The 12,666-nt window shown below is 39.6% G+C and overlaps 1 protein-coding gene across 1 annotated transcript in view; it reads left to right on the top strand.

Moving 5' to 3' along the window:
- SLC17A7 (solute carrier family 17 member 7) overlaps positions 1-12,666 on the top strand; it is a 134,833-nt gene that overhangs the window by 95,697 nt on the left and 26,470 nt on the right. The window contains exons 4-5 of the mRNA XM_077259644.1: positions 10,185-10,299; positions 12,341-12,428. Coding sequence (XP_077115759.1) covers positions 10,185-10,299; positions 12,341-12,428 — 203 coding nt within the window. The remainder of the gene's footprint in view (positions 1-10,184; positions 10,300-12,340; positions 12,429-12,666) is intronic.

Here is a 12,666-nt window from a genome sequence, read left to right as displayed (position 1 = left end):
GTACGCACCACGAAGATCTATCTTGGTGAACCACTTGGCACCTTTAATCCGGGCAAACAAGTCCGACAACAGAGGCAAAGGATACTGAAATTTAACAGTGATTTTATTCAGAAGCCGATAGTCAATACAAGGTCTCAAAGATCCGTCCTTCTTGGCCACAAAAAAGAATCCCGCACCAAGAGGGGAAGAGGATGGACGGATATGCCCCTTCTCCAGAGATTCCTTGATATACGAACGCATTGCGGTATGCTCAGGTACAGACAGATTAAATAATCTTCCCTTAGGAAATTTACTACCTGGAATCAAATCTATAGCGCAGTCACAGTCCCTATGAGGAGGGAGAGCACTGGACCTGGACTCGCTGAATACATCCTGATAATCAGACAAATACTCAGGAACTTCCGAAGGAGTAGAGGAAGCAATAGACACCGGGGGGGGGGGGGAATCACCATGAATTCCCTGACAGCCCCAACTTGACACAGACATTGCCTTCCAATCAAAAAGTGGATTATGGGTCTGTAACCATGGCAGACCCAAAACGACCAAATCATGCATTTTATGCAGCACAAGAAAACGAATCACCTCCCGATGTTCAGGAGTCATGCACATGGTTACCTTTGTCCAAAACTGCGGTTTATTTTCCGCCAATGGCGTAGCATCAATACCTCTAAGAGGGATAGGATTTACCAACGGCTCAAGAACAAAACCACAGCGCTTGGCAAATGACAGATCCATAAGACTCAGGGCAGCTCCTGAATCCACAAACGCCATAACAGGGTAGGAGGACAATGAGCAAATTAAAGTCACAGACAAAATAAATTTAGGTTGCAAATTACCAATGGCGACAGGACTAACAACCCTTGTTAGGCGTTTAGAGCATGCTGATATAACATGTGTAGAATCACCACAGTAAAAACACAACCCATTCTGACGTCTATGATTTTTCCGTTCATTTCTAGCCTGAATTCTACCACATTGCATTAAATCAGGTGTTTGTTCAGACAACACCACCAGAGGATTAGCGGCTTTGCGCTCCCGCAAACGCCGGTCAATTTGAATAGCCAGCGCCATGGAATCATTCAGACTTGTAGGAATGGAGAAACCCACCATCACATTCTTAATGGCTTCTGAAAGGCCATTTCTGAAATTAGCGGCCAGAGCACACTCATTCCACTGTGTAAGCACGGACCATTTCCGAAATTTTTGGCAATACACTTCAGCTTCATCCTGGCCCTGAGAAATAGCCAGCAAGGCTTTTTCTGCCTGAATTTCAAGATTGGGTTCCTCGTAAAGCAATCCGAGCGCCAGAAAAAACGCATCAATATTTGCCAATGCCGGATCTCCTGGCGCTAGCGAGAAAGCCCAATCCTGAGGGTCGCCCCGCAAAAAAGAGATAACAATTTTAACTTGCTGAGCTGAGTCTCCAGATGAACGGGGTCTCAGAGACAGAAACAATTTACAATTATTCCTGAAATTCCTAAACTTAAATCGGTCTCCAGAGAACAGTTCAGGAATAGGTATTTTAGGTTCAGACATAGGACTACTAGTAACAAAATCTTGTATGCCCTGCACATGAGCAGCAAGCTGATCTACACTTGTAATCAAGGTCTGGACATTCATGTCTGCAGCAAGCTCAAGCCACTCAGAGGTAAAGGGGAGGAACAAAGAGAGGGAAAAAAAAAAAAAAAAAAACTCAGAATTTCCTTTCTTATTATCCCACTTCTGCAATGCATTAAACATTCAACTTAGGCCTGGCATACTGTTATGACCCCAATGGCAGAGGGTCTCAGAAGTAATTACCAAGTCTGCAAACACAAAAAACCAGCTCATAGGACAGTGGTAACTGGGCTGACCGTATAACTAATCCTAGCACCACAAATAGCAGCAGCCGGGGAACGTGCCTACGTTGGTTCTAGAAGTCTCGCGCCAGCCGGAGAACTAACTAACCCTAGAAGGGAAAAGATAGACCTTTCTTGCCTCCAGAGAAAAGACCCCAAAAGTTGGATACAAGCCCCCAACAAATAATAACGGTGAGGCAAGAAGAAAAGACAAACGTAAGAATGAACTAGATATTTAGCAAAGAGAGGCCCACTGACTAATAGCAGAATATAGTAAGATGACTTATACGGTCAGCAAAAACCCTATCAAAATTTCCACGCTGGATATACAAGAACCCCCGAACCGTCTAACGGCCCGGGGGGAGGATACCAGCCCCCTAGAGCTTCCAGCAAAATCAGGAATCACATTTAGTACAAGCTGGACAAATAAATAAGAGCAATGCAAATAACCAAAAAACAAGGAAGCAGGACTTAGCTTAATTTTGCAAGAACCACGACCAGCAGACAGGAGCAAACAGAAAGGAACTGATTACAACGATGCCAGGCACCAGACTGAGAATTCAGGAAGTTTATATAGCAACACCCCTGGACTAACGACCCAGGTGGGTGCCAAACTAGGGAAAGACAATCCCAGAGTCATATCACTAGTGACCACAAGAGGGAGCCAAAAAAGTCTAATTCACAACAGTCTGTGTCAAGGAGTGAGGATATGGATGCCAGTGGTAGGATAGAGTGAGAAAGTGTGTGGGTGTCTAGGTGTGCAAAGTTTCTGCGGAGGTGCGCATGTTGCTGGACATGGGTGACTGGTGAGGAGGACAGGGATGAGAAAGTGAGCAGATGGTGGTCGGATAGAGGGAGAGGGGAGGTGATGAAGTTAGATAGAGAGCAGAGATGGGTGAAGACCAGGTCTAGTGTATGTCCGTCTGTGTGGGTGGCTGTGGAGGACCACTGAGTAAGTCCAATAGATGAAGTAAGGAACAGAAGTTTGGAGGCTGTTGACTGAATGGTATCAGTGGGGATGTTGAAGTCACCCATGATGATGGTGGGAATGTCAGCATAGATAAAGTGAAGAAGCCTGGTGGAGAATTGGTCAATAAAGGCAGTGGCCGGGCCCAGAGGTCGGTATATGACGGCCACTTGGAGGCACTTAGAGGCATTTTAGGCACTTTATTGGAAGCAAATCGCAAAAAATGTTTGAATTGGCCAGAGTCAGCAAATTTCTAAAAATTTGCTTTGGATCATATCAATTTGCCCATCACTACTACTGAGCTTTAAAGGAATTTGGTGCCTAAAAAGCCAAAAAGAGGGTACAAACCATAGACTTGGGTCTGCGTTGGTGTTCTGTTAGTACAAACCCGTGGATTGATTACTATATTTTCCTATATATTTTCACTATTCTGCAGGCGCTCGGTACAGCAAATGTAACCAAGGCCTGATTTCTGTAAGACATCCAAGTTTTGTGCATTTTCGGTTCACAGTGGTTGTGTCACACAATCTGCCAGTGTTAATCTGTTCCTGGTTCTCGGAGTAGGTGAAAAACGCAATCACTTGTTAACATAGAAAAGAACAGAGAATTAACCCGCTACTGCTCACAATGACAAACTACATAACACATCTATACAAACCTGCATGTTACTTTTAAAGAAATTCTCAAAAATACACAAAAATAAAGTAGTTACATGGATATATAACACAATATCACCATATATCAGTTTTTGTGTGTATATCATGGATGGGGTATATTGGAAACGATAAATCATAAATGAAGAGAACACTGACTAAGAAACACAGATATAATTAAAATGTATTTTTATTAGTTATTGTTAATAAATCAATGTAAAATTTGAAGCAGGTGGGAACAAAAACACAGGAAAGAAGGACGCATACGACTTAGGGACCAGCAGAATGTAAATAAATCGTACACTACAAAATAGAATAATAAATATATATGCTTAGTATAATATATAGTAAATTTACCACACATGCATAAAATATATTATATATAATATAATATAAACCCCATTACAGCAGGTAGAGATTATTAAAAATAATAATATAATGATAATATGAAAATATATGAAAAGATAGTGCCAAAAGACAGCACAAAAGTTGAGAGTATAAATATATTCAAGTAAAGTGACAGTGCATATACGATGGTATTAACATAGGTTTTCACATCATGTGTGGATACGATCTCATTATAAAGGTGATAAAATATCTCAAAGTGTTGTCATCAGCTATAAGTGTTAAATACCTGTGGAGTGGGTAACTAAATGACGAGCTGTCCAGAGGATGCGTCCAGCCCGACGCGCGTTTCGGCGATAGCCTTTATCAGGAGGTGGACAGCATGTGTCTGACCACACAGCCGGTATACGGAAATATAGGCAGATCATCTACAATGGCAGCGTGCATTAAATTAACAATCCAATATATGAAATAAGAACTTATTGAGATGGTAGACCAACTTCCCCATATGAGAAGCTAATATTGATGTCACGGTACAGCGATAATGCACACAGTGATATCACAATACAGGAATAAGTCTCGCATGCACCAACTGGCCCCCTCTGAAACTGTTGTACTGTTACCGGCCAGCCCTGGTGTCTTAAGTCAAAACTGGAAGTGATGGCCCTGTTTACTAGCGCTGTCCCTCTGTAACCGCAGGTGTGCCACTTTAGTCATCGTCTCCTTGTGGATCTTCGCTGCTTGACCGTCGGCAAACGTCTGCTGAGCCTGGAGAGGAGAGGACTGGGGCTTGGCTCTTGACAGGCAATGTCTGGTGTCTGTGTCTTGACCGGCTTAGGGTGCAGGTCCTGGTCTTGACTGGAACTCTAGGTCATCCCGAATGGAGTCTGAACCTGGACTTCCAGCTGAGGCCTGTCACGCTGGCCTCCACACCATCCCTGGTCAGTGTCTTCTCCTCTCCTTCTCTTGACGCCAAATCTGCCTGCGGTTTGATCTGCATGACTTTTATATCCCAGAACTCTGTCCTTCGAGTCACCTGACCAGGTTCAGCACATAAAGCTGCTCCTCCTGCAATTCTTCTGGTACAAATTGGTTCTACCTGATTGCACTGGACCAGCAAATGGTAGTCTTTTCTTATTATGGTCACATCCCGCAAGGGCTCTTCAGGGGTATCTCTGCTTCCACTTACACAGATAGTGATGTCATACTACAGGAATAATGCACACAGGGATATGACAGCACAGGAATAAGGCACACGTGCTATAACAGTACAGAGGTAATGCAAACAGTGATGTTGTACTACAGGAATAATGTCCGGCGCTATGTCACAAGAGACAGATAATACACAATGATGTCACAATCCAGAGATACTAAATACAATATTGTCAAAGCACAGACATAATTCACACAGTAATGTCACAGTGGAGGGAGAAAAAACAGTGATGTCACAGAACATGACTAATACACACAGTGAACTCACAGTAAAGAGAGAATACACACATTGACATTGCCCTACAGGAATAATGCACATAGTGATGTCACAGTACAGGGATAATGAACACACTGATAACACAGTACAGGGAGAATAGACGCAGTGATGTCACAGAATAGGTAACTTACACACATTGATGTCTCAATACTGAGATAATAGAGTGATGTCACAATACAGAGATAATAGACACAGTGATGTCACAATAATGTGATAATATACACAATGATGTCACAATAATGTGATAATACACACAGTGATGTCACAGTACAGGGATAATACACACAGTGATGTCACAGTACAGGGATAATACACACAGTGATGTCACAGTACAGGGATAATACACACAGTGATGTCACAGTACAGGGATAATAAACACAGTGATGTCACAGTACAGGGATAATACACACAGTGATGTCACAGTGCAGGGATAATACACACAGTGATGTCACAGTACAGGGATAATACACACAGTGATGTCACAGTACAGGGATAATACACACAGTGATGTCACAGTACAGGAATAATACACACAGTGATGTCACAGTACAGGGATAATACACACAGTGATGTCACAGTACAGGGATAATACACACAGTGATGTCACAGTACAGGGATAATACACACAGTGATGTCACAGTACAGGGATAATACACATAGTGATGTCACAGTACAGGGATAATACACACAGTGATGTCACAGTACAGGGATAATAAACACAGTGGTGTCACAGTACAGGGATAATACACACAGTGATGTCACAGTACAGGGATAATACACACAGTGATGTCACAGTATAGGGAGAAAACACAGTGATGTCACAGTACAGGGATAATACACACAGTGATGTCACAGTACAGAGATAATAAACACAGTGATGTCACAGTACAGAGATAATCCACACAGTGATGTCACAGTACAGGGATAATACACACAGTGATGTCACAGTACAGAGATAATACACACAGTGATGTCACAATACTGAGAAATACACACAGTGATGTCACAGTACAGGGATAATATACACAGTGATGTAATAGTTCAGGGATAATAAACGCAGTGATGTCACAATACTGAGATATACACACAGTGATGTCACAGTACAGGGATAATACACACAGTGATGTCACAGTACAGGGATAATACACACAGTGATGTCACAGTACAGGGATAATACACATAGTTATGTCACAGTACAGGGATAATACACACAGTGATGTCACAGTACAGGGATAATACACACAGTGATGTCACAGTATAGGGAGAAAACACAGTGATGTCACAGTACAGGGATAATACACACAGTGATGTCACAGTACAGAGATAAAAAACACAGTGATGTCACAGTACAGAGATAATCCACACAGTGATGTCACAGTACAGGGATAATACACACAGTGATGTCACAGTACAGAGATAATACACACAGTGATGTCACAATACTGAGAAATACACACAGTGATGTCACAGTACAGGGATAATATACACAGTGATGTAATAGTACAGGGATAATAAACACAGTAATGTCACGGTACAGGGATAATACACACAGTGATGTCACAGTACAGGGATAATAAACACAGTGATGTCACAGTACAGAGATATACACACAGTGAAGTCACAGTACAGGGATAATACACACTGTGATGTCACAGTACAGAGATATACACACAGTAATGTCACGGTACAGAGATACACACACAGTGATGTCACAGTACAGAGATAATACACACAGTGATGTCACAGTACAGGGATAATACACACAGTGATGTCACAGTGCAGAGATATACACACAGTGATGTCACAGTACAGGGATAATACACACAGTGATGTGTCAGTACAGGGATAATACACACAGTGATGTCATAGTACAGGGATAATACACACTGTGATGTCACAGTACAGAGACATACACACAGTAATGTCACGGTACAGGGATAATACACACAGTGATGTAACAGTACAGGGATAATACACAGTGATGTCACAGTACAGGGATAATACACACAGTGATGTAACAGTACAGGGATAATACACACTGTGATGTCACAGTACAGGGATAATACACACAGTGATGTCACAGTACAGGGATAATACACACAGTGATGTAACAGTACAGGGATAATACACACAGTGATGTCATAGTACAGGGATAATACACACTGTGATGTCACAGTACAAAGATATACACACAGTAATGTCACGGTACAGGGATAATACACACAGTGATGTAACAGTACAGGGATAATACACAGTGATGTCACAGTACAGGGATAATACACACAGTGATGTAACAGTACAGGGATAATACACACAGTGATGTCACAGTACAGGGATAATACACACAGTGATGTAACAGTACAGGGATAATACACACAGTGATGTCATAGTACAGGGATAATACACACTGTGATGTCACAGTACAAAGATATACACACAGTAATGTCACGGTACAGGGATAATACACACAGTGATGTAACAGTACAGGGATAATACACAGTGATGTCACAGTACAGGGATAATACACACAGTGATGTCACAGTACAGGGATAATACACACAGTGATGTCACAGTACAGAGATATACACACAATGATGTCACGGTACAGGGGTAATAAATCCAATGCTTTTGTAGCACAAGTATAAAGCAGGCAGTGGTGTCACAGTGCAGGAGTAATGAGCACAGAAGTAATTATCTAGTTTGGGATTTCCTACTTCATACATTTCTCATAGATTGTGGGGTAGCAGGTGTGAGACCCTCCCTTAAGCGCAATTCTTCAAGCAGAAGTGGCAGCCTACTCCAGATCCATCCTCTGATGCTGGCTACTTCGGCATGTAGAGCTTTGGGGGTCATGTGGAAATAAATCTGATTCTATAAATGTCTAAAATGGCAAAAATAGTGTAAAATATAGTCGTTGATTGTTTATGGTGTTAAGTGTGTAAAAGTAAATTACGCAACGTACATTTCAATGACAAACTTAGAATGAAGACTGTGAGACATTAGGAAAGCTTGTAATAAACAACAATTAGAAGCTGGAGACTGAATTTTTATTATTTTGTTTATTTCTGCCGGTAAAAAAGATGTTCTATGTTTTTTTACTGTCAAAATAAACATTAACAGATATGATATTTCAGCAATAAGTTATATGAATAGTCAAACAAGTCCCTAGTACGAGATAGAAATGAGCAAATTACTCTGATTTGTACATTTTGATCAGCCTGGCAGAAAATCTCAATTACCTGGAAAAGTTCAGTAATTTTTTGTTATACTTATTCCTTCTATCTCACAGTAATCTAAGGTTTATTTCCCACATGGACTCGGCTGTGGTCGCTGTCGCTGTCACTGCGATCGCGATAGTTGCTCCTCTACCTATAGGTCTTCAATTTTAGTTGCCAAAATGGTGCAGCAAAAAGTGGTGCAATTTTTTTGTGCCATTTTGGCTCATAGCTTTAATATACTGACCTGTACATAGGAGTGCATGGTTTTTAAATATACTTCCCTGTACATAGGAGTATATATACAGCTGACAGATCCAATTTAACTGTTGACTCTTGACCACCTTAGATGACTTATCTCATCAGCTTTCGGTTGGGATTCCCGTCTTCCTAATCCATTTTGTCATGTCTACGTAACTGAAAGTTCAACCTCGTATTAGTAGGTCATGTCAAATGCAAAGAACTTTGCGTTTTTTTGTCTAAATAGTAGATACTAGCTTTACAAATCGATTTAAAAAAAACAAAAAAACTAATAAAACCTTTTTCAATAATAAACATAAGGATCCGGCTCATGATCATAATCTATAGAGATAGTAGAGATGGTAGCTCCTCTCTAACTATGGTGATCTAATATATCTAGAACATGAATAGTCTTTAATTTTAATATGCACTGTGTAATACCTAATATTTCCTGGGGAGGCACTGCAGGAAAAATGAACACTTGACAAATTTCCCACAGTCTTTTCATGTAATACTCAGGTATGCCAGATGTTCATTACTGATAACTCATAGGGTGATACCCTGTCATCAGGGGACGTATCTATAATGAATGCAGATGTTGCAGTTGGACCCAAGACCTGGAGTCAATGGGGGCCTGAAAGCTACTTTTGGGACATATTAGAAGGCCAGTATTAATAAAAACCTGTGATAGTTGAGGATCCTGTTGCAAATTTTGCTTTCGGGTCCAAAAAGCTTAAAGTTATACTACTGCTTGTGATCAGTTTATTGTCAAAGGATCCTATTAACTAAAAGGGATTGTCCACAGCAGACTTCCCCTTTAAGAAAAAATATAATAATTTTCTTCATAGTGTGGAAATACTGTAACATTCACCAGAATTATTGATTACATTGCAGTCTTTGGTTCATATTTAAAGATGACCTATCTCCAGGTTACAAATGATCAGTTTTTGCTTTTATTTTATTTACACTGCTCTCATGAATTTTCTTTTTTTTTTTTTAATCTGCTATACGGTTCCAAAATTATGGACCTTTTTTATTTCCACCGCTCCCATGAATTTTCTGCTTTTTTTTATTCCGCTATACGGTTCCAAAGATATTATTTGCTGCTAATTCTTACCAATAGGGCATTACTCACAGGATCCTCAGGGGCGTGTCTCAAGGCTCTACATGATTATCCTGTGAGCCATGCCCCTTTGTAAACACCATACAAATTAGCACTAAATGTAAAGGCCCATATCTCTGGAACTGTATGGCGGATGTAAACAAAAAAAGAACCTCAGGAGAGTGGCAGGAATAAAATCAAAGCCAAAGGTGGCGACTTTTGATCTTATAGGTTCTCTTTAAAACCTGATGTTCCATATGTTGGGATGCAAACAGCATAAATTCTGCCCAAATTAATGGACTGTGCATTTAATGATTTTCTCTTTTTTTTCTCAGGGTGTTTGGATTTGCTATAGTAGCTACGTCAACGTTAAATATGTTAATCCCGTCAGCTGCCAGAGTGCATTATGGGTGTGTTATTTTCGTCAGGATCCTGCAGGGATTAGTAGAGGTAAATATAGAGTCATTAAGGATTTCCTTTAAGGGGTGCAAAATAAAGAAAAAGAAAGAAAAACAGCAATTCTCACCCTTTAACACCATTTTCAGCTTTTGCACTTACATTTTTTACTCTCCCTACTTCCAAAACTTTTTTATTTTTGCAACAATGACTTAGCTATATAATGGCAAGATTCATTTGCTATAAGGGGTGGTGAAATGTTCAAAAACCCCACAATTTTGCCATTGTTTTATATTTTTATAGCACGATTACAATGATGTCAAATGTAAAAGTTTTTTATTTTTACATTTTCAGAGATTATTTTATTTTTACGACAATAAACCTGTGTGAGGGCTTGATTTTTTTGTATGGGGGCATAACATTTTGGGATTCTTCAGTATTTTTACTATTTTTGTTGCATCTTTGACGGAAATGGAATGTTCAAAAAATAGCAATTTTGATGTATGACTTTTTTCTTTTTACTACATTTAGTACATGAGTTAACTAATTTTTAGATTTTGAACAGACTCAACTGTAACAGATTTTTACTTTTTTAATTTTATAAATGTCTTTATTTTTGAATTGGTCATTTCGGTTTTTTTTAAACATTTCTTTGTCCTTTCTAACTGTAATATTTTTATTCTAGCTAGTTAATATTCCTTTCATAATGTTGTTTTCTGACCAATATTGAAATAGAGCCATCAATATTTCATTAGAGTATTTCAGGAGTTTTGCTAAAAAGTAATTACATTTTGTTTTAAAATAATTTGTTCCTGCGTGGGATGCTGTGAAACTTTGAAAAATCCCCTTATTAGATTTGTCCTCATCCCTATAAAATTTTCTGTAAGTAGCTTCGAAACTCCTGCTTTTCCCTAGTCGGTTTCCCTGCCACCAGTTGCAATGATATCAGAAAGGACTTATTTTGAGTACGGATGATGACAGTGAAAGGGTAACTCCCTATTTGGAGTACAGATGATGGCAGTGAAAGGCTAACTCTCTATTTGGAATACAGATTATGGCAGTGAAAGGGTAACTCCCTATTTGGAGTACAGATGATGGCAGTGAAAGGGTAAGTCATTATTTGGAGTACAGATTATGGCAGTAAAAGGGTAACTCTATTTGGAGTACAGATTATGACAGTGAAAGGGTAACTCCCTATTTGGAGTACAGATGATGGCACTGAAATGCTAACTCCCTATTTGGAGTACAGATCATGGCAGTGAAATTTTAACTCAATATTTGGAGTAATTTTAACTCCCTATTTGGAGTACAGATGATGGCAGTGAAATGGTAAATCCCTATTTGGAGTACAGATGATGGCAGTGAAAGGGTAACTCTCTAATTGGAGTACAGATTATGACAATGAAAGTGTAACTCCCTATTTGGAGTACAGATTATGGCAGTGAAAGGGTAACTCTCTATTTGAGTACAGATGATGGCAGTGAAAGGGTAAGTCATTATTTGGAGTACAGATTATGGCAGTAAAAGGGTAACTGTCTTTGGAGTACAGATTATTTCAGTGAAAGGGTAACTCTCTATTTGGAGTACAGATTATGGCAGTGAAAGGGTAACTCCCTATTTGAAGTACAGATGATGGCAGTGACATTTTAACTCCCTATTTGAGTACAGATGATGGCAGTGAAAGAGTAACTCGCTATTTGGAGTACAGATGATGGCAGTGAAATTTTAACTCCCTATTTGGAGTACAGACTATGGCAGTGAAAGACTAACTCACTATTTGGAGTACAGATGATGGCAGTGAAAGAGTAACTCACTATTTGGAGTACAGATGATGGCAGTGAAAGAGTAACTCACTATTTGGAGTACAGATGATGGAAGTGAAAGGGTAACTCATTAACTCCAGGAAGAAGCTTTTGCAGGAGATTGTTTTGACAGGTAGAACACTCAAAGGAGGAGAGAAGTTTTGCCCTATTCATACATCCCCCTAATAAAGTGATTTGCAAAGTTTCATAACTTTCCATGCTGAACAAAGTTATTGAAAAAAATGTTTTTATTTTTTATCTATTATTCACTTATGTTCTTTTTTATGATTAAGGGAGTGACATACCCGGCATGCCATGGAATCTGGAGCAAGTGGGCACCACCCTTGGAGCGCAGTAGACTGGCTACAACAGCGTTCTGTGGTAATGTAGTTTCAACACAGTTTACATCCTGTCCCTTTAATGAGACTGTATATAATGTTTATTTAAACCCTTAAGGCTTGATTTAGCATTTGCAATTTATTAAAGTAAGTTTTTTGTCTTATAGTATTCATTGACGTCTTTTGTCCTAGATTCTTCAAAATGGCACATACAAACCATGAATTTTGCGCAAAATACAAAAATGCTAATTTTTCCCTCTTTAATTCTTTTTTGCGACTTT

The sequence above is a fragment of the Ranitomeya variabilis genome, chromosome 4 (genome assembly GCF_051348905.1).
Source record: "Ranitomeya variabilis isolate aRanVar5 chromosome 4, aRanVar5.hap1, whole genome shotgun sequence".
Lineage (NCBI taxonomy): Eukaryota > Metazoa > Chordata > Amphibia > Anura > Dendrobatidae > Ranitomeya > Ranitomeya variabilis.
The sequence above is the reverse complement of the archived record's forward strand: the minus strand, read 5'-3'. Positions and strand labels throughout refer to the sequence as shown.